The sequence below is a fragment of the Monodon monoceros genome, unplaced genomic scaffold, assembly GCF_005190385.1.
Source record: "Monodon monoceros isolate NGI ecotype Baffin Bay Population unplaced genomic scaffold, NGI_Narwhal_1 Super_Scaffold_6, whole genome shotgun sequence".
NCBI lineage: Eukaryota > Metazoa > Chordata > Mammalia > Artiodactyla > Monodontidae > Monodon > Monodon monoceros.
The window spans coordinates 86,620,353-86,643,330 of record NW_021703783.1 but is presented as its reverse complement, the minus strand read 5'-3'; the positions used below and the strand labels follow the sequence as shown (position 1 = coordinate 86,643,330).

General features: G+C 45.6%; 1 protein-coding gene across 2 annotated transcripts in view; it reads left to right on the top strand.

Moving 5' to 3' along the window:
• The first annotated feature begins 8,000 nt into the window (after positions 1-8,000).
• Positions 8,001-22,978, top strand: part of SYN3 (synapsin III) — a 402,826-nt gene continuing 387,848 nt past the window's right edge. The window contains exon 1 of one of the 2 annotated variants that reach the window (XM_029206767.1): positions 8,001-8,459. In XM_029206767.1, coding sequence (XP_029062600.1) covers positions 8,149-8,459 — 311 coding nt within the window. In that variant the 5' untranslated portion in view covers positions 8,001-8,148. The remainder of the gene's footprint in view (positions 8,460-22,978) is intronic. The other variant, XM_029206768.1, reaches the window with a different exon arrangement.

The window sequence follows — 22,978 nt, the reverse complement described above, 5'->3', positions numbered from 1 at the left end:
CTCCGCGGCACCGAAGCTCCTCACTCCACCACCCGCAGTCTCCGCCCGCGAAGGGGCTTCCTAGTGTGTGGAAACCTTTCCTCCTTCATCCCCCTCCCACTGGTGCAGGTCCCGTCCCTATTTTGTCTCTGTTTTTTCTTTTGCCCTACCCAGGTATGTGGGGAGTTTCTTGCCTTTTGGGAGGTGTGAGGTCTTCTGCCAGCATTCAGTAGGTGTTCTGTAGGAGTTGCTCCACGTTTAGGTGTATTTCTGGTGTATCTGTGGGGAGGAAGGTGACCTCCGCGTCTTAATCTTCCGCCATCTTCTCCTCCAGCCTCTATCCCTTCACTTCTGAAGGACATCTTGATTTCTTCTAAGTCTTGGCAGTTCTGAATAAACATCCTACTGTAAACATCCTGGTGCAGGTTTTTTTGTGTGGACGTAAGTTTTCAGCTTCTTCGGGTAAATACCAAGGAACATGATTGATGGGTAGTATGGAAAGAGTATGTTAAGCTGTATAAGAAGTAACCAGGAATTCTTTCAAAGTGGAAGAAGTGCATTCTCACTGGCAATGAATGAGCGTTCCTGTTGCTCCACATCTTCGCCAGACTTTGGTGTTGCCGGGGTTCCAGATTTGGGCCATTCTGCTAAGTGTGTGATGGTCTCTCCTTGTTTTTTTTTGTTTTTGTTTTTTTTTTTTTTGGTACGCGGGCCTCTCACTGTTGTGGCCTCGCCCATTGCGGAGCACAGGCTCCGGACGCGCAGGCTCAGCGGCCATGGCTCACGGGCCCAGCCACTCCGCGGCATGTGGGATCTTCCCGGACTGAGGCACGAGCCCGTGTCCCCTGCGTCGGCAGGCGGACTCTCAACTACTGCACCACCAGGGAAGCCCTCTCCTTGTTGTTTTAACTTGCATTTCCCCACTGACAGATGACATGGAGCATCTTTTCTTGTGCTTACTTACCATCTGTATATCTTTGGGGAGGTCTCTGTTAAGGTCTTTGGTCCATTTTTAAATTTAGCAACCTGTGAACCAAGACTATGATAAGAGTGAGGGAGGGGTGAGGATGATATTAAGGATGTTTCGGGAGACAAAGTTGACAGGGCCCGGTGCCTGAGTGGCTGAAACCGCTGAGGGCTAAGGAGGAGTGAAGTATGAGACTCGAGTCTCTGGCCACAGTGAATGGATGGATAGTGGCACTTCCGGGAGGAAGAGGGGGGCACAGGTACAAAATTCATCAGAGGATGAGGAAGAAAGTTTGTCTGGGTGTCTATGAGACACCTGAGCAGAGATGTCCCCTCTCCTGTCCAGTTCACATTCAGTTGCTCATCTTCCCCCAAAGTAGCTGGTGCCACTGTGGGGCGGCTCTCACTCTAAGGAGTTTTTTATGCTTTGATGCAAAACCTGCATCCCTATGATTTACACCTTACTTCTGTTGTGTGGCTCCATTAACAAGTGAGAAGTCTCCAGCCTTTATTTAATTCTTCACAGTAAAGTCTTCCTTCCCGCCGCAGCCTCCAAAAAGTAAGCCTGCAAAGTTGCTTTATGAAATGTTTGTTTGTTCTGTCTGGTGTGGTCACTCCTGCCCTCTAGCGGCTGTTGGTGGGGCAGCATGCGGCTGAGCACTCGACTGGCCTGCTGGATTCTATCCCAGAAGGATTCTCTCCCAGGGTCTTCCTGACTTTCTGTTCCAACTGCCTTCCTTCCAGAATCCCCCTTATCCTCACCTTGTCCCACCATCAAATTAAGTTTTTCATTGAAGAGATATCCAGTGTCTAGTGGCACAGGAAGTCAGTGGCTCACAGGACAGGAAGACACCCTAGAAATCACATAATCCAACTCCCTTCTTTTATATGTAAGGACCCAAGTGATTGTAACAGCCTCCTAACTTGTCTGGCTGCTTCCACGCACTTGCTCTACAGTCTGTTTTCCGCACAGTGGCCAGGCAGACCAGATGACGTCTCTCTCTTGCTTATAACCATCCAATGGCTTACTTTTCACACTTGGAATAAAATCAGAATTATTTTCAGGTTGGCCCTTCATGATCTGGCCTCTCTCTACTTCGCTAAACATTTTCTTACAAAAAAAAATCTCTTATTTTCTGATTGAGCTGGCCTTCCTTCTGTTCATCAAATGTGCCTGGCTCTTTCCTGCCTCAGGGCCTTTGTGTATGTTCTTCCCTTTCTCCTCACCCTTACATCTCAGCTTAAAGTTCACCTCCTCAGAGAGGCCTTCCCTGACCCTCCCCCCATGTTAATCTCTACAACAGCGCTCTGTGTATTGCCACAGTCCATGAGTATTTCTCCATTATCTGCTTCCCTTACCAGACTGTAAGCTCCCCTGGGGCCTGCAGTGGGAGAAATTATAGGAGGAGCCTTTGACGAACATTGGAGTTGGTCAAAAGATAATGAGGTGATTCTTCTGAAGGCGGGGAATTCCCACCAGTGTAAGGTCGACCAGAGTTCCTAAAGAAGGGATTGTTAAATAATCTCTAAGGTCCCTTTAACTCTAATAGTTTAACTTTTTTATCCAGTATTTGAAAGATGGAAGAGGTTCAGATCCAATAATAGCTCAGTAACTTGTGTTGGAGTAACCCTCTCATAGATGATAACTATAAACTTTGGGTAAAGTATTTAAAAGAATCTATTTGAGGTTCCTGGAGAGAAACAGAAAGTAGGTGGAATCTGGAGTGGATTTAACCCTTGAGAGAAGGGAGTGGCACCCACCAAGTGAGATTCACATTGATGTGGCTCTTCCCTTGAAAGCAAAAAGGAGAAAGCTGCAGTTTTATTGTTTTGACAAGTAGCAGAGTACAGGCTAATAGAGTGACTGGAAAATGAGGAAATCTAAAGAGATGCCCCAAATCCATGCTCCCAGTAAGATCAACTGAGGCCTCTGTGAAAACTGTATTCCAGTTCAACCCCTCCTTCAGCCCATGTGTGCTTTTCACACTTGCACACAGCTGTTAATCATGGAGACACTCTCCAATAAACTTTCTGCTTCCAAATCATCCCGGCAGAGTCAGCGTCCTGGGGAACTTGACTTAACAACGATCTAATTGATGTTACAGAGCATTGTGCCCAGCAACTGCAAAATACATGTTCTTTTCAAGTGCAAATGAAACATTCATCAAGATAGACCATGTTGAACCATAAAATTAATCTCAGTGGATGTCAAAGATGTTGAAGGATTAAAACATTATAGACTATGTTCAATAATCATAACAGAATCATATTAAAAGCAATTACAATAAAATATCTGAAAGAGCACTGGAGTTTGAAAATTAAAGATAAGTTTAAATAACACATAGGTCAAAAAGAATTAGAAAGAAATAAGAATAATTTGAGTTGAATGACAGTGTAAATACAACATGTCAAATTTCTGCATTCAGCTAAAGTAGTGCATAGAGGGAAATGCATTGCTTTAAATGCTTATATTAAAAAAGAAGAAAGGTTTAAAATTAATGATCTACATTTTCCTCTTAAGAATATAGATAAAAGCCTTAAACCCAATGTAAGAAGAAGAGAGGAGGTAATAAAAAGCAGATATAGGTGAAATAGAAAACAAATAATAGAGAAAATAGAAAAAGCTGTAAGTTGTTTCTTTAAAAGATTAATAAAATTTATAAATTCCTAACACAGATTAATCAAAAAGAGAGAAAAAGCAAATTACTAGTATCAGGAATGTCACAGGAAATTACTACAGCCCCTGCAGAAAATGAAAGGTTAGTAAAGAAATATTATGAACAACTTTATGCCAATAAATTTCACAACTAAGATGAAATGGACAAATTGCTTGAAATCGCATATTGCCAATATTGAAATAACGAGAAACAGAGAATATGAATACATTTATAAAAGAGGTTGAGATAATTGTTAAAAACTTTCCAACAAAGAAAAAAATCAGCCCCAGATGACTTCACTGTTGAATTCTGCCAATAATTTAAGGAAAAAAACCCAGTATTACACAGACTCTTTCAGAAAACAGAAAAGGTGGGAACACTTCTCAATATATTTTGTGAGGTCAATATTACCCTGATACCAAAGCCTGGCAAAGACATTGACAAAAAAGAAAATCAGAGACCGGTATTTCTCATGAACATGGACATAAAAAATCCTCAACAAAATATTCTCAGGTTGAATCCAGCATTATATAAAAAAGGTAATTCACTATGACTAAGTGGGATTTATCCTAGGAATGCAAGTTTGATTTAACATTTGAAAAGCAATTAATGTAATTCATCACATTAAGCAAATAAATGATTTTTAAAAACATAATCCTCTCAATTGATTTAGAAAATCACTTGGCAGATTCAACATCCATTCATGATAAAAACTCTCAGCCAACTAAGACTACAAGGGAACTGTCCCAATCTGATAAAATGCATTTATGAAAAAACCCATAGCTAATAACATTGTGTTAACGTGAGATATTGAACATTTTCCCCCTAAAATTGGGAACAAGATAAGTTGTCTGCTTTCATTATTTGTATTCAGTAGTGGAGGGACTAGCAACTGTAATAAGAGAAGTAAAAGGTTGGAATGGGGGGAGTAAACATGTCTCTATTTGTAGATGGCATGATTGTTTAAATAGAAATCTTAAGAATCTGTAAACAATCATGAAAAACAGAATTGAATTTATCAGGTCACTATATTGATAATAATTGGCAAATATATGATGTTGGCAGCAAACAAATGGAAAATAAAACTTAGAAAAGAGAGTATTTATAATACCATCCAAAAAAGACCAAAAGAAATTGTTAGGAATCAGCTTTAAAAAATGGGTGCAATACCTCTATATTGAAAATCACAAGACATTTCTGAGAGAAACTAAAGCAGATTTAATACATAGAGAGCTGTAACATGTTCATGAGGTAGAAAATTCAATAGTGTTGAGATGTCAGTTCTACCCAAACTGAGCTAGATTCTACATAATCCCAAACAATATCCCAACAGACGTTTTTGTACAACTTGACTTTAAAATGTACATAAAAGTAGGGCCTGGAATACTCAAAACAATCTTGTGAAAGCAAATATAGGTTGGAGGACTCACTTTACCTGATTTAAAGACTTCCTATAAAGCCACAGTTATCAAGACAGTGTAAGGATAACAGATCAATGGAGCATAATAAAAAGTCCAGAAATAGATAACATGCAGTCAACTGGTGCCAACAAAACCACCAAAATAATTCATTTGGGAAAAATATTTTCATAAATGGTGCTGGAAAACTGGATAAATGAACCTATCCTCACACTCAAAAATCAAGTTTTAATGGACTGTGGACCTAAACAGAAAAGCTAAAACTATAAAGCAGAAGAAATTATAAGACAATATCATTGTGATCATGGGGTTGGCAAAGATTTTTAAAAGCAGACACAGAAAGGACTAAATGCAAAAGAAAAACTTGGTAACCTGGACTTCATAAAAATTTTAAATTTCTGTTTATAAAAAGATCTTCAGATAGAGGTAATAGATGTCATATATGTACATATAAATGTGTATACATATGCACAGATATACATAATTTTTGTATGTATAGATAAAATACTCCTAATAACAAAAATATGGAAGTGTGGCCTCATCCTGTGGTATAATTTTTTTTTTCATTGGGATGTTTTTATTTCGAGTAACAATTCACTTTTTTGTAAGAGTTATTTCATTCTGCCAGACTTATAGTCATGATGGAAATGAAATGGTAAGCCAAAGACTGAGAGAAAATGTTCACAATATACATATCTGACAAAATACTTATATCCAGAATGTGTAAAGAACTCCTAAAAATAAATTAAAAATGTAAACAACCCAGTTTTCCAAATGGGACAGAGACTTGAACAGACACTTCACCAAAGAAGATATATCGATGGCCAGTAAACCCATGATAGTTGCTTATCCTCATTAGGTGTCAGAGAAAATAAAAACACCATGAGTGGGGCTTCCCTGGTGGCGCAGTGGTTGAGAGTCCGCCTGCCGATGCAGGGCACGCAGGTTCGTGCCCCGGTCCGGGGAGATCCCACATGCCGTGGAGCGGCTGGGCCTGTGAGCCATGGCCGCTGAGCCTGCGCGTCCGGAGCCTGTGCTCCGCAATGGGAGAGGCCACAACAGTGAGAGGCCCGCGTACCGCAAAAAAGAAAAAAAAAAACAAAACATGATGAGATCCTGTTTTACACCCACTAAAACGGCTGAGATTAAAAAGATGGACAACAGCCAAAGGTTGGTAAGGATTTGGAGCAACTAGAACTCAGATGAAAGGTGCAAAATAGCACAACCGCTATGGGAAGCTTTTGGACAGCTTCTTAAAAAATTAAACATGTGCCTACCCTATGACCTAACAAATTAACTTCTAGATATTTTCCCAAAGAAAAAGTGAATCTCTCAATCAACCTTTCTCTCTGTCTCTCTCTCTCCTTGCCCCTCCCTCTCCCCCTCTCTCTCTGCACAAAATTACTTAAATAAAACATCCTAAGAGCCGTTCTATTCAGAATACCTCCCAAACTGGAAACATTTCAAACATCCTTCAACAAGAGAATGTAGTAACAATTTGTGGTTTATTCATCCAGCAGAACACTACTCAGTGGTAAAAAACAGAATGACTCTTGATACGTACAACATAGCTGAGTCTTGAAACCATTATGTTGAGGGAAAGAAGCTGTTCATAAAAGAATAATACACAATCACATTTATATAAAGTTCAGGAATAGCTAAAATTAATATACGATGACAGACATCAGCAGAGCATTTGTCTATGAGGACGTGTGGATTGACCAGAAGGGGACACAGGAGAATTTCCTGACGTGAATGGAGTATACTAAATCTTCTGCCAGTGTATACATTTATTAAAACTCCAAGAATTGTACATTTATGGACTATGCATCTCACTCTAAGTAAATTTTACCTCAACAAAAATATAAAATAATCTTAACAAAAAATATAGGTGGGGTTGAATTGCATGATATAAGCAATCATTTTTCTCAATGAGCTATTTTGATCTCACATGAACAGTTTGGTTTTTTAAAACTTAACTGTATTCTGTTCAGAAAAGGAATGCATTTGTTTATTAATCTGCTGGGGCTGCCACAACAAAACACAGACTGGCTTAAACAACAGAAATTTATTTTTTCACAGCTCTAGAGGCTGGAAGTCTGAGATCAGGGTACCAGCATGGTTGGTGTCTGGCGAGAGCTCTTATGCTAGCTTGTAGACTGTTGCGTTCTCCCTGTCTCCTCACATGGTGGGTAGAGACAGAGCAAGCTCTCTGGTATCTCTTTTTATGAGGATGTTAATGCCATCATGAGAGCACCACCCTCATGGCCTCATCTAACCCTATTACCTCCCAAAGGACCCCTCTCCAAATACCAGCACATTGCTGATGAGGGCTTCAACATATGCATTTGAAGGACACAATTCAGTTTGCAGCTATAAGTATTCTAGAAAATCTGGAAAACATAGGTAAGTGGAAAGAAAAAGAAAAAACAAAAAACCCTGTAGTCGCATTACCCAAATATAGTCACTGTTAACATTTTGATGTCTTCTTCTTTCCAAAGTTTTATTATTTCAACTTTTATGTGGCTGTAGTCATTCTGCACCTATAATCTTGTATCATGATCTTTTAAATTACAACATAAAATTTTTTCTATGTTACTAAAATCCCTTTTTAAATACCTCTTTTTAATAGCCACAAAAGGTTCTGCTGAATGACTGTGCTGCAGTTTACATGTTCATTATCTTGTGGTCAGATGTTGAGATACTTGCCAGTATTTTTCTAGTGTAAATAATGCTGTGATAAATACATTTGTACAAGAGGCTTTTTCTGTAACTCGGATTTCATTCTTGGGGTAGAATTCCAGAAAATGGAAATTGTAGGTTAAAAGGGTATGGTCTAATTAGATGTCGCCAAATGCCTTGCCAGAAAGATGTCCCACTTTGCACTGCCCCCAGCAGCAGGGCAGGAAGGGGCATCATCTGTTTGCTCTTAAGGGGCTGAGGTCATTTCCACTAATGTGTTTGTTGGCCTGTTTCCATAGGTAAAAAAAGACAGCAGCAGCCGACTTGCGTGGGACTCCCCTGGCTCTTGTGCCCGAGACCCTACCACTCCCTCTCCCTGGCAGCCTGTGTTCTGGGCCTCACCGAGACAGTCTGAGTAGGAACAAGCCATCTCATCATTCACAGCCATGAATTTCCTCCGGCGACGCCTCTCGGACAGCAGCTTTGTGGCCAACCTGCCGAACGGCTACATGACAGACCTCCAGCGCCCAGACAGCTCCACCAGCTCCCCTGCATCCCCAGCCATGGAGAGGAGGCACCCCCAGCCCCTGGCAGCCTCCTTCTCCTCTCCAGGATCCAGCCTTTTTAGCTCCTTCTCCAGTGCCATGAAGCAGACCTCACAGGCCCCCTTGGGGCCGATGGAGTCTCCAGGTCCCTCCACGCCTGTTGTTCAAAGGCCCAGGATCCTGCTGGTGATCGATGATGCCCACACAGACTGGTAAGCGGGACTCTGCAGGTGCCCCCTCCCCAGGGGCAGGAGAGGAGATGGGGCTTATCTCCCTCGTGGGGAAGAGAGAGGGGAAGAGCTGTGAGAGGCTCTGTGGTATCAGAGATTGGCAGGAGGGAAGGCCACTAATGCCAAGCACGATGGCAGCTACTTTGTGCCACACTCTGTCCAAAGGGCTTTGTATTTAAGGTCTGAAATCTCTCACCTGCAAATCCAAAATCCAAAAAGCTCTGAAACCTAGAAAATAGTTTATAACCCATTTGGCAACAAAACCTGATCTGAGGGAAAGTTAGACTGTAATAGTCTTCATTGTGCCACTCACCGTGCTTGTTCATATGATTTGCTGCAGACATCGTAATACATTTGATATGGCGTACTGCCCAGAGCTCACTGGAAGTATTATATAATATATGGTATATGCACTGTATTACTTTTCTAAAAATGGAAAACTTAAAACCTGCAGTAACTCTGGCAAGTTGCTTGACCTCGTTCGGCTTCAGCCATCCTCTCTCATTGAATGGGGTTGCTATGAGGGTAAAAGAAACCAACAAAGGCCCACAGTCCTTATCTGAAACACTTGGGAACAGAGTGCCTGAGTTTGCATCCCTACTCTTTCATGTACTGGCAGTTTTGTTCCAGAACCTGTCCTCTTAACAGCAAAGGTAGGCAGAAATGACAACCCTTCCAGTCTCTTCCCAGGTATGCCCCGCCCCGATAGATGGTAAGCATCCTGGGGGGCAGAGACTGGACACATGTGTCAAGGTTATTGCAGCAGTAGTTCCACAGGTAGTTACTGAGCACTGACTGAGTGCAAATAACAGTCTTAGGTACTCAGGTAAGTAATGAACAGGCCCTGCACACATGGAACTGCAGGTAGAAAAGAGGTCTCTACTCCAAATTTTTTTAGACAGATATGATAAATATTATCATTCCAGTTGGAGACATAGAATTTGCAGTCCAGGAAGTAAACCCAAATGTGGAGACATAGAAGCACACCATCCAGGGCAATTCTGACAGTGGACCCATGGATGCCATGGGAGCTGGAGGGCAAGGTTTTCTGCATGCATCTCCAAAAGCTGCCACAAAGTAGGCATCCAGTAAATATGTATTAAATGAATAAATTAATGTATTCAGTTCCCTTAGCATGCCAGGTGCTCTGTTATTCTGTCACGGATGTGTGCACTCACATTCATTCCTTGAGAAGTTAACTCAGGTTGGGAATGGTTGAGCCTATACTTTGGAGTGGGAGATATTTATAGTTTTTAACGTATTCAATACAGTCAACATTAAAGCATGTCCAGCAGGTTCAGACATTAGCTGTTATTTTCCTGCGAAGAAATCACTTCATCTTAACCAGGGTGGTCATGTGCCTTGCCTCTGTTCTGACCCAGTCTGAATCGTCTTCAATGATGCTGCTTGCTTGAAGGGTCTTATATGAAGCCTTGTTCATCTCTGCTTATGCTCTTATGTAAAGCATCATATTTAGGTTCTGAGCCAAGGGGTTGATTTCTGCAGAGGTGTTGCTTCCATGCACTCTTGCCTGTGCAATCCTGCTGCCTATCTGCCTGGTAATCAAAATGCATACATGGCCTTTGCAGTCCTCTGTTTCTCTTTAACCCAATTTGACCTTGATTTTGAGTGCTCTCTGCCGACTGTGTTATCCCTGGTTCAGTCAGGGATAACATGGTATGGTGACGGGGGGTATTTGTCTAAAAAGTTGCTTCCTGTGTGGAGGCTGACCTAATAAATGGCAGCGTGGTGCAGTGGTTAAGAACTCAGACTTCAGAGCTGTCTGGATTCAAATCTCTACCCCATAATAGCTATATGACCTTTGAACGTTAACTGCATCTAAATGGGAATAAAATGGTACCTACCTGTAGAGTTAATATATGTAAGTACGGTTAAAATCTGAGTTACTATAGAAGTGTTTGGGATGTGTCTAGTGGACAGTAAGTGCTATTTAAGTGTGTATTATTATTGCAGACTATTGTTACCTTCTGTGCAATATTAATCATCTTGACAGCAGCTCCTGTAGGCATGCCTGTTTAATTTCTTTATGCCCAATATTAGGCAGAGTGGATTAGGATTTACCCCTGTTGTACTAAGGTTTTCTAATGATCACTCTTCCCTGCTAGCTCTCAGATGATAAAGTTGGGTCTTATTAATTAATCTCTGTCCCCCACAGTGCCCATATGGTGTGTAGTATAGTGTAGGCGCACAGTGAATGAGATTGAAATGCCATGAATAGCCTCAGCCAAGTAACATTTAAATTTTGACTTTGGTCTTCAATCTCTCTAATCCACAGGCAAGACCAATGTGTGAATGTTAGGCTGTGCACCCTGGTGGGGGACACAATTTTTGGCCAGAGGAATTTCTTCCAGTCTGTTTCAGTCACGCTTCATATGCCCACAGGTTAATTAGGTCTTGAGAACAGCAGTCCTTTTCTTGCCTCTCAGTGGTTAAAAAAGTGGAAAGGTGAGAAACTGAGACTCATTATGTCACCTGGAAGTTGGCTCTGCACTCATTGGATGTTTGTGACAGAGACTTCCTACCCGCACGTAACAGCTTCTCCTATAGAACTCCATCCTAGATCCTTTAAGAACTTGCAGGCCTTTCCAAATACATTCCCAGCTTCCCAAATTGATGCTGGCTGCCTTAAACCCCAATCCTTCACTGCAGAGTTCCCAAAGGATGCCTGTCCCCCTGATACCAGGAGTGGCCAGGCGGTGGCGGGCCAGCCCCACTGTCCCTGGGTGGCTTTGGCAGAGCCTTGCTGCCTGGGGTCAGCCCTTCTGCCCAGCCTCTCCTTCATTGTGCAGACTGTTTCCTGAGAGGGAGGTTGTTGAAGGGGGAGAAGGCAGCTCACACAGCCCTTTCTTCCTCCTTTGAGATGGTGATGAGTGGGGAGAAGATCCACCGTCTGGACTGAAAGTGAGTCCGGCAGGAACAATGTGGCTCCCTTTTCTTCCTTGTCAGCCCCAGCTCCTTCTCTCTGTCATCGCTTTCCAGGTCCAGGACCCTGCTGCAGAGTCAGGTTTCCTCGTGGGTGAGAAAGTTGCAGGAACCTCCCACTCTTGCTTCCTGACAGGCCAGTTTGCATACTCTCTGAACCAGCCTGGGCCCCCCAAGGATGATCTGATACCTGGTCAGTGAACGGGGGAAGGGGCGTGAGGTGGTGAGGGGAGGACTTTTCATCTTCTGAGGAGACACAGAGGGTCGCAGAGCCACCTTTGCTGGGAAGAAGGACTCATGGCCGAGCATTTTAAGATCCCACCAGCTTTTGGGGTTGCCCCAGAGGTGAGCCTGGCTACATCAAGGATGTTGGGGAGCTTTGGACCAGGATCACACCCCAATAAGGTCTGGCTCAGTAGTAGGTCTGAACTAAAGCTGGTGCTGTCCGCTGGGATGATGGGAGATCAGTCAGCCTTGAGAACCACAAGGGAAAGGAGAAATAAAACAAAAGCATTTCAAGCTCAGTTTTCTTCAGCCCTACTTGCGTAGAATTTTCCAACAGTTTCACTGGTCTCAGGCCTCTAGCCTCGACCTCACCTCCTGGTTACCTTTCATGTTACCACCAAAGTATCATCTTTCTGAAAATACAAATCTGATCAGTTTGCTCCCACGCCCCACCACGTATCCCCTTTTATAACCATTTGGTGGTGCATCATTGCTCTCAGGTTCAAAGTCAGAGTCATAAGCAGGTCTGCCCTCCCTCTAGTTCTGCCTCCAACTCCACTTCCTGCTTTGCTGCTTAATCCGCAGGAATAGCAATGATTTGTAGTTTTCAAACACACCTCTGCCTTAGCACATTCTGTTCCCTGCTACCTGGAATACCCTTCCCTATCTTGTTCACTGAGCCAATCTCCATTCATCCTTAAAAGCCTGCTGAGGTGTCACGTCTTCTCTGAATTCTTCCCTGACACACCTACCCTGCCAACAGTGCTAGTAACTACCTCCTTTGATAACTTAAAATATATTCCATTGTGTCACTGCAGCACATGTGACACTGTATTATAATTAGCTTTAGGTGGCTGTCTCTTCTGCAAGAACAAGGTATATGTCTTATTCTTTTTTGTATCCCTGGTGCTCAACACATAGTATATTTTCAATTAGCATATGTCATTGTTCCCAACCCAGTCCAATCAGGACAACCTTTATTGGGCATCATTGGCCCTGAAGCTCACCTTACTTTAGAAGTCAGCAATATAGTACATACAGTTGAGGGGTTTCCAGTTTTACCCACCTGTGTATAAAGTCTTGGCTCTTTATTTTCCAGTACATAGCTAGAATAACTGTAAGGCAGCTATTTGAGATTCATAAACAGATGAATTTTTAAATTATTCACAGAATGTACTGGAACCCTAGGTTTGATTTTTCAAAAGGAGAACATTGAATATGACCCCAGGAAAGATTGTTCATAACCAGGTCAGGGTTGAGTGTACTTCCTTGTTCTCAGTTTTACCTGCAAGGTCTCAGGAGCCCGAATGGGCTTGGGGAGGGGATGTTGGGGTGAAGGGGGCATAGAGCAGCTAAGCCCTGGCCTCCACCCCTCCCTCCAGTGGCTTCTGGAACCCTCCTCTCCTCTTGCCTCACCAGTGGTCCTTGTTCCCAGAATGTCTGCTATTCCCTTTCAACAATTATCTATTGTTACCTTCCCTTTTATTCTCCACCTTTCCCTAGGATTTCTTTTTTATTTTATTTGTTGAGGAAATGAAAAGAGGATTCTTAGTTTGAAACACCCCTTAACTACTATGCTTTCAGCCTGGAGTTTGTGAGGTTATACCATTCTACTAAATGATGGCTAATGATACTCATTAAAGCACCTTGTCCATGTCTAGATTCACCAAGAGTTCTTATGCTGTGTGATAATTTGTGTCCCCATGACCACCACCCCACGCATGCCTACTTGCTATCTTTGTATCCCAGCGCCTAGAACAGGGCAGGCAGATAATAGGTGCTAGGAAACATCTGTTGATTGAATGAGTGATTTGAAGGTGATGTTATTGGTAATGACAAGGGTGAAGGTGCGACAGTGAAATTGAGGAGTGACCTTGGTGGTATTCTTCAACCCTCTTTTTCCCTCTCTCACTTACTACTCAATCCAACAGAAAGTTACAGTGGCCATGGTGAGAGCATTTACACCATGGAAATTGGCAAGTGCTACAAACCAGGCATTTAGGTCTCCCCAGAGAGCCAGTTGTTAAGCATTTGCCAGCACACCACTGCTCGTTGCACTTCCTGATTTTACTGGGGGGCATTTTACAGGTGAGGAAGCAGAGCACAGACAGACCATGCGCCTGCTTGAGGAACCAAAGCTAGGAGAGTGGTAGGCTGGGACTTGAATGGAACTAACTTCTTGAAAGGCATTTCACATGGTGACCTACCTCCTGCTGACCACTGCCCAGGATTTTAGTGTTTTGCATGAGGTAGATGCTGAAAAATCTTGGTTGAAAAATGAATGAACACACAAATGAATAGAATAAACCACGAGCTCCTTGGGAATAGGGTCATGTCCTCATCATCGTCATATGGCGAACACTTGTGCACTTTCTATGACCAGACATTGTGCTAAATAGTTTTCATAGATTCTCTAATTTAATCCTCCCAACAACTGTATGGATACTATTACTATTCTCATTTTAATAATAAGGAAAACTGAGGCTCTGAGCTCAAAATGAGAGCAGATGCTGGTGGCATCTGGATCAGCTCAGGCCATCCAGCTGGCAAGGCTGGGCATCCCTGTTCTCTTATCATTCTTCCCTCTCCCACCTGAGCACAGGGTGTCAGTCCATGGAGCAGGACTCTGGAGCCTCACATGTGTGCACGTACCCACATATGCTCAGTGTCTGAGGGCAGGACTGCTTGTTACGGCACTGTGGCCAAGCACAAGATCCTGGTGACCTCATCCTCAGAGGAAAGCACCCACCTCGAGTTAGGCAGCCCTGCCCTACCAGTGCCTTTGGGCAGCCAGAATGTTAAGGTGCCAGGGGAAGAGGGGCTTCCTGCAGCCAACCAGACACTTGTGAGCTCAGGCTTGGAAGCTGGACCCTTTGCAGAAGTGGCCCTTGGCAATTTTCCTCTTTTTAAAGCACCAAGGGAGCTCCGACAGGGTCTTTTCTGTTCTCTTCCCCTGTGTTTTTATATTAAAGTGTGATTTCCTAACACATGGCTGACATGATTCCCCAAGAGAGTTAAAAATCGGGAAGAAGATAAAATGCAGAGAACTCAGGGCTGGCAGGTGGCAGGTCAGGATTGAAATGCCAGCTCTGCCACTCACCTGCTCTGAGGACTTGGCCAAGCTGCTTTACCTTTCTGAGCCTCAGTTTCATCATGTGTAAAGTGGCCTCATAATGCCACCCCCTTCACCATACCACTAAGCTCACAAAGAGGTATGAGGCTCCAATGAGAGCACTCTGTTCCTCTCCTTCATGGACGTTTTTCAGTGTGATGGTTTGTTTACCTGTGATACCGTTCTGCTCTAGAACATCAGCTCCAGGAGGTAGAGTTTAGACCTTTCTTGTTTAACCACCATATCCCTGGAGCCTAGCACAGTGCCTTGAACTTGGTACAACAGGATAAATGGAGGATATAATTAACAAGCAAATGGATGCTTTTGCCAAGGCTGTTATTATTATTAAGGGAAAGTTCAGGATTGAGGATGCCCTGGGGGAGAGCCTTTCTCAGAAAGCACTCAGCTGCCCTGGAATTCGGGAAGGATACCAGACACTTCCATGCTATTCCCCAGGCTCCTTCCTCCTTCCTACCCAGCTGATAACTCAAAGGCTCCAGCCTCCACCTTAGAGTTGAGCTGCTTCAGGCTGCTTGAGTGAAGGTTGAGCGAGGACTGCAGGGTGTCTTGGCAGCCCGAGAAGGCTTGCTGTGACCTAATTGGCCCCAGGGTGAGCAGGACTTTCCACTTCCCACTGTGCCACCTTCTGAGGGGGTGGGGGAGCAGCATTAACTCAGAACTGGCATCACCAGCAGAGGTTTTGGGTAGAGTTGTCGGTTTTAGCCAATAAAAATACAGGATACCCGATTAATACTTAGATAAACAATGAATCAGTATAAGTATATTCCATGCAATATTTGGTATAGACTTACTTATACTGCAAAATTGTCTGTTGTCTACCTGGGATTCAGCTTTAACTGGGTGTTGGGACTTCCCTGGTGGTCCAGTGGTTAAGACTCCATGCTCCCAATGCAGGGGTTCCGGGTTCTATCCCTGGTCAGGGAACTAGATCCCACATACCACAACTAAAAAAAGGAAAAGATCCTACATGCCGCAACGAAGATCTCGCACGCGGCAACGTAGATCCCGCATGCCACAACTAAGACCCAGGGCAGCCAAATAAATAAATAAATATTTAAAAAAATATATTTAAAAAAAATTTAACTGAGTGTCCACTAGTTTATCTGGCCACGCTACTGATGGAGGTGGCAACGAGAGACAGTGCCCAGCCCTGCTAATATGCGCCCAGTGAGAGGCTGGCCCTTGCATATTTCTGCTTTCTGGTTGGGGAGCCAAACCAGGCTCTCCCAGTCGACCCCATGCTCAGGAAGCAGCTTTCCCTGCCTGTGATGAGGACTGAACAATCTAAGTTACTAGCAGGGCAGGAGCAAAACCAAGTGGGCAGTCTCGAGGCAGGCTGCCTGGGCCCGCATTCTCTCACTCACTTATGTGACCTTGGGCAAGTCTGACCTCTGAGCCTCACATTCCTCAGTTGTAAGGCAGGATCGGATCGTGGCACATCTTTCACGAGGGGTCACTATAGAGTTAGAGATGATGGCATGGGTGGGGCTAGTACTGGGCTTAGCTGCCATACAGGCACTGAAATGGTAACTGGTATTAACAATTAATTGCAACCACAGATTGATAGTGAATATAATAGCACTGGGAGCCAGGGGAAGGAAGCCACTTGGCATGTTTCTCAGTTCAGCTGGATATGACTGAGAGCTGTCTCCTAGAAGCCCTGAAGGAGGGCTGTCTGGATGCTGGTAGGCTGGCATACTCTCTACTCTGAAGATGAGAAGATGGGGGCCGAGCTGGTCCCCTCCTCCTGGAGTTGGCTCGGGGGGGCGGGGCTCAATGGGGGATACACACCTCTCTGTTGAAGACACTTGGCTCTAGGAAACAAAATCCTTATGCCTCCCTCTACCACTTCCCCCACATCTAAGACTCTCCTTGAACAAGGACGGGGCCCTGCCAGTTCCCTGTGGGGTAATCCAGAGGTGGAGGGAGAGGGAGCTAAGAAAGTCTTGATGAGAGGGGTCTTGCCACCCTCCTACTCCCTTCACCTGCTGACTCACAGAGGCAACCTCACACAACCTGGTGTGGTGCTGGACTTCTGGACTCGTCCTTCCACTCTGGGCACCCTCTGCCACTCCCCCTCCCTCCACCCTGGTGCCTGGGCAGGGAGGGGCCTTGGGCATTCCCCAGCAGCCTGCCCCGTCGCCTGGACACCAGTGCCGTTTTCCCAGGCCCGGCCCCTTTTATCAGGAGGACAATGTACACACACAGTGAGGGCCTTGTGTGGCACCCAGGCCCCGAGCCCTTTGACTTGAGGAATTTTTCAAGTGCTGACCTCTCTCCGTGAGGTCCCCCCGCCATCCAATCCAGAGGCCTGGTGCCCCTGCTGCTTCCTACCCTGCTCTTGCAGGGAGAGAGGGAGAGAGGGGAAAACAGTGAAGAGTTGTCTCCTGCCCTGGTAGAGTCTTCACCCTCTGAGACTGTGGCTAGGAAATCTGGGGGAAGTGTCTTTGAGCTGAAGGGAATGTGGGGAGGAATCTGATATGTGCTGTTTCTTCCTAAGTTCTCCCTTCTCTGCTGATGCTGTGAGATCTCAGTGGAGCCACTTTCCTCTCTGGGCCTCAGTTTCTTCATAAGTCAAACAATGACAATAGACTAAGATCACGGTCTCTAAAACACTGTTTCCATCAGAATGACATTCAGATTACCAGGCACCACCCTACACCTTCTGTATTGGATAGAGTTCTTTGTTTGCAAGAAAAAGAAATTACTTTGGCTGACTTAGGCAAAATGGGAGTTTATTGAAAATATGTGGGAGGCTCACAGAATGAAAAGAAAAGCCATGAAGACCTGAGTTTAGGAGAGGTCAGGACCCCCGGCTCTGTCAGGACCTAAGAGGCAGGGACTTGTGGACAGTCTCTGGAGACGTCAGCTCCTGTTTCCTCCCAACCTTGTGCCTCTCTGCTCAAAAATCAAATTCCTGAGCAAGAACAAACCTGACTGGTTCCGCAATGTGTCCTGGGGACACTTGGGGACAGTCCCATCAAGACTGTGTGCAAGAGAGAGGCTTGGTTCCATGTATGCAAGTGCAGATGGAGGTGCTGTTAATAGAAGTCAGAATGGGTGCAAGACAGGCCACACTGAGATGTACCCCTAGAACTACAGAGTTAAAATATCCAGAGGAGAGCTCAGGAAACTATTTTTTTAAATGATGAAGAGCCAAGTTTAGAAACCACTGAGCTAGAGGACTGGTTTCATGTGGCTCCCAACTGGTAGAACCGAGGCCAATGAAGCAGACAAATGGGGAGACATGTCAGCTCAGTGTACAGAATGGTAAAGTCATCCAAAGACCACGTGGGCTTCCCGGTGAGGGAGTGAGCCCCCTGTCACTTGCAGGTATTCCAGTACAACTGGGCTGGTGATTTGGGAGGAACAATGCAGAAGAGGCTCACACTCTAAACGAGTCAGCCTGCAAGCCCTTAAAGGAGTCTCAGACCTGCAGCTTTTCATTTTCCCCACTCTGGCTTTGTGTCTCAGTCACTTTTCCTGCCTTTGCCCTGCTTTTTTCTGAAGAATTCAACTTCTGAGTCTTCTGTCACCCTCCAAAATGTGGTTTTCTCGCCTAGGTCCTCCTCTTTCGAAGGAGTCCCTCAGATGCCATGGGCTCTCCTAGCAGTAGCTGTTCCTGTTCCTCCAGACTTCACCTGCCTGGTTATAGCCTTGCCCTGCAGGAGGCATGGCACTGGGTGCATGCCAGCCTCATTACAGAATGTCTTTCCTCCTGGGTCCTGTGGAAGCCTGCCTGGGACGTGTTTCCTCGACAGGAGGGAGGCTGTAACGGCAAGAGAGGGGATGGTGCTTTGTGTCCATTTTCCTGACCTCCAACTCTGAGTTGGGAGAAGGGGTGGGGGTGTGGGCTTCCTGAGGGTTTGCACGGAGCTAACTGCCGTTTTCATAATGGAATTCGTTAAATTAGGGGTTGCCTGTGCAGTTGCTCACAGGAGACAAGGTGGTCAGTGAGTGGAAGAGCAGGTGTTAGGAAAAGGCATGGGCACAGAGAAATATTTCCCTGCTACAAGGAAAACAACAGCGCAAGCTCCATGACAGATGTATCTGCCACTTGACTCTGGCTGCAGAGAGACAACAGGGAGCAGTGGGGATTGTTGAGCGTGGGAACTGATGCCCTTCTGAAGGCACTAGCTGCCGTCCACTCAGCCACTTTTTGCCATGTGGGAATACAGGTCTGGTGTTGCCCAGTTCTTGATTTTCAGGGGAAGCCAGAAATCTGAATTCTTTATATGAATTTTCTATTTTAAAATTAAAACTATGTAATTTAAGTCCAACAAAACAAGACTGTGGACTCCATGAGGTTTGCCAGTTGGCAACTTCTGATGAAGACAGGAGTCAGGGTAAATATTCCTCATCTGGACCTGTCTCCTGGCTAGACCAGGAGCGCCAGGATGGCAGGGGGCTGTTTTGTTCAGCATAATTCCTAGGGACTAGCACAGTGCTAAGCACATAGTAGACCCTGGATGGATGGATGGATGGATGGATGGATGGATGGGTGGATGGGTGGATGGGTGGATGGGTTGATGGATGGGTGGATGGATGGATGGGTAAGTGGATGGGTAATCGGATGGCTAGATGGATGAATAACTGGAGGGAGGGAGGAGGAGGGGAAATGACTTCTCACAGCCTTCTCCTTCTGTGCCCTGCACTTCTCACCTTGACAGGCCTCACACCCCCTTTCTAAATCAAACACTTAATATTCTCATGGTCCCCTTCTTCTCATCCTCCTTATACCATCTAAACCCCTTTTACGGATGATCAGATATAAGTCACTTGCACCTTGGTATGAATTACCTTTCAGTGTGTAACTGTTTTCATGGGCATTTCCCCAGGTTGAGCCCTTAATAGATGCTCATTAAACGTTTGCTGAGCGGACAGCTTAGCCTTCTAAATGTGAACTGTCTTGGTGGAGTGAAGGCTGTGGATTTTCAGAATTCTGTGGGAATGAGGGTGACACAATGTTGTGTCTTTGGAGAGAAGAGAGCTAGGAACTGGGAGATAACATTCTAGCATGATCTCTGCTGTCAGAGTGAGTGGGTGGCTGATGATTTTGTTTACCCTAAAGGCTGGTGCTGGGGAGGAAGAGGAGCTCCCAGGTGGCAGCCAAGGCAGGATCCCATCATGCTAGACATGAAGCAGGAGTTCCATTTAGAGCAAGGAAGATACTGCCACCTTCCCCTAAATGCTATGTCACTTCCTCAGGTACATGCCCACTTGTTGAAGGACAGGAGGGAAAGAGATGAACAGTAAACACTTGCCAGGTGTCAGGGATATCATTCATGGGGCCTTATAGCAGACATAGTGATACATAGTGATGTGCTTACTTTTTCGAATGAGACTGGGGCTCAGGAAGGTTGATGTTTGTCTGAGGCAGCACTAGGAAATAAATAGCAAATAGCAGAGCTGGAGAGGACCTGGGTCTGTCGTCTGCTAACGCTAGCAGTGCCTGCCCACCTCTTTACCTGGAGGGTGAAGTCCACCTCAGCAGCCCACCAGTGAGCAGCCCACTTGCTGGCACGTTTTTGGCAGGTTCCCAGAGGCCTTCAAATCTGTGTCCTCATTTTATCCTCATGATCCTATGGGTGGATCTTCCCATCCTCACCCTATAGATAAGGAAGCAGAGGCTTGTTCAAAATTTGCAGGTGCCAGAGCTGCAAATTCAAATCTAGGTCTTCTGCTCCATGCCTGTCACTCGTTTTTCCTGCTTATTGGGAGACATGCCCCAGGAAACTTCATCAGGCCCCTGAGCGCCACCAGTGCCTGCCCAACTCATTTGTCCTTGTATGTGCCTTTCACACACATACACACACATCAGACCTTCTCAGATTCATCTTTGCAGCCCTTCGTCCTGGCAAAGGGTAAGTACCAAACATTGGATGGATGGATGGATGGATGAACTGGGCCACTTCACCAGGGAAGTAGCCCCTGCCTCTCAGACTGGGCTGGGTCCCTTTCTGTGGGCTAATGCCCTGTGTGGTCATTGTCCTTTATGGGTCTCTCCCTCCTGTTAGGTAGTAAACCCCCTGAGGCCAAGAACTCAGGGATGAGGATGTTATCTTCATCCCTGTTTCCTTAAAGTCTGCAGGCTCGAGCACACAGTAGATGGTTAGTACAAGTGTGTTAAATGTCTTCCAAAGGAGCCTTCCCTCGCTATCCCAAGTCAGACCTCCCTGCTCCCCACATCCTACCCTGTAACACCTTGTTCATTGTATTCATCATTTCCTTTTCACCTGGTTAATTTCCTGACTTTTCCAAGAGCATGTTAGCTCCACAAGAGCAGGGACTGTATCAGCCTTTCCCCTCATGCCTAGTAGGGTGCCCAGTCCTTACAAAGCTCAGTAAGTAGTGGTTAAATGAGGGAGTGAATAAATGATATGAATTGTGATCAGAGCTGCCCACACAAATCTCCTTCCCTATTGCTGTTGGAAGCCTACGAGGGGACATTCATCGTATCATGTGGCTCTGGGCCCTAGTATGTCTCACTTCCTCACCTTCACAGATCCCTGTACAGGTGCAAGGGGCCTTGTCACTCTCAGAGGGTCCCTCCCTGTCCTAACTCACTGGAGCCCCCCCAATTGCAAAGAGGTACGATGAGGCTGCTCCATCATTGGAGGGTCCCCTCTGGCAGTGGGAGGGGACCAGGAGGGTTAGCTATTCTTAGGAGTAGATAATGGAGCTAGAATTGGATCTCTGAGTTGGAACTCTGTGTTCAAAGCCCCTGCTTTTGTCACACCTTCATCCATCCAACCTGTCATGTGACCCTCCTCATCTTGCTAGCTGAGAAAACCCTGAGTGTGTCCACCTTCAGGGTTCTCCTGTGTGGTCTGTCATCCATCTCCCCCAGCTTCTGTCCAGGCCACAAATGAGCAATGGGCATGTTACATCAGAAATAAGAAAATCTGTTTCTAGGGCCAGATCCCTGCTTTCGTTCTCCTCCAGCTACTCTGAGACAGAACATTCCTGACCCTCTCCTCCCCAGGAAGGGCACTGCCAAGGCCTAGCCTCATTGACTGTATATCCCAGATGGGATTTATTAGAAGGGTGCTGCTTGGACACAGGTGGATCCTGTTTGTGCTAATTCTGCTCTTCTGCCCCTCCTGCAGCCATGAAAGAACTCGGTATTGCTCCCCATAAATCTTGCTCACTCACCAAATCCCGCCTCCCCAAACTAGGGATTTCCCACCCAAGGCAGCACTGGTTTTATAATATTCTACTTCCTGGTGCCTCTGATGTGGCAGTAAAATCTGAGACCACCCACAAAGATGGAAGCTTTGTAGAATCAAGAGCTTCCCCCAACCCCTTCCCAAGGCCAAGGACTTGACTGATTGGCCTGTGGATTCAGGGATCTCATTATGAGGATAAACATATTAGGGCATTAGGAAGAGGTCTGCATTAGGAAGACTGAGACCTCAGGCACAGTGGGGTCATCCATTTTGCCTGAGGTCAAACAGCCAGGCAATTTCGCAGGCAGCAACCCCAGCCCCCAGGGCATCTAGAATTCCAGACCATCCCTACCCTTTCCTCTGCCAGACAGAATGAGCCCCAGGCAAGGAGGCAGCAGTCTGTGTGGCCTGTCAGGAGACAGACTTCTGACTCTTGGCCAAGCAGGGGGATGGACTGCCTGACCCTCAGCTTCAGCCTGAGTCCGTCTGGCAGGCCCTGTAGTAAACATTCCAGAGATGGGCAAAACAAGTGTTTCTCCTCAGAAGGTGAGGCCCGTGGAGGCCAGAGATGCTTGGGTGGTATTGGTGTAGTGCTCTGAGTTCTGAGTTAGAATCAGAGTTAGAATCCCGTCGAGGGCTGCTAGGTTGTGTGTGTTGGACACTGAATGGTGACCCCACACGGTAATGGGTATGGATTTGTAAGTGTGTTACAGCATTGCACCAGTAGATGGCAGTAGAGCAGCTGGAGCACTGGATGCCCCATGGCCTACCCCTGGAAACATTATTCATTTACCCAGTCAGCAAACATTCCTTAAACATGTGCCTGTGCCCTGGCACGTTGTGCTGCTTTTGGGAGATTCAGTGAGCATTAAGACACGGTTTCAGGTTTCCAGGAGCTCACAGACTAGGTGTATGGGGGCAGGGGACATGTCATTCCAGCACACCGTGATATGTGTTATATGGTTGCTAAGTACAGTGCCCCGTGGGAACCCAGAGGAGGGACACCTAACCTAGCCTCGTTGGGGGGGGTG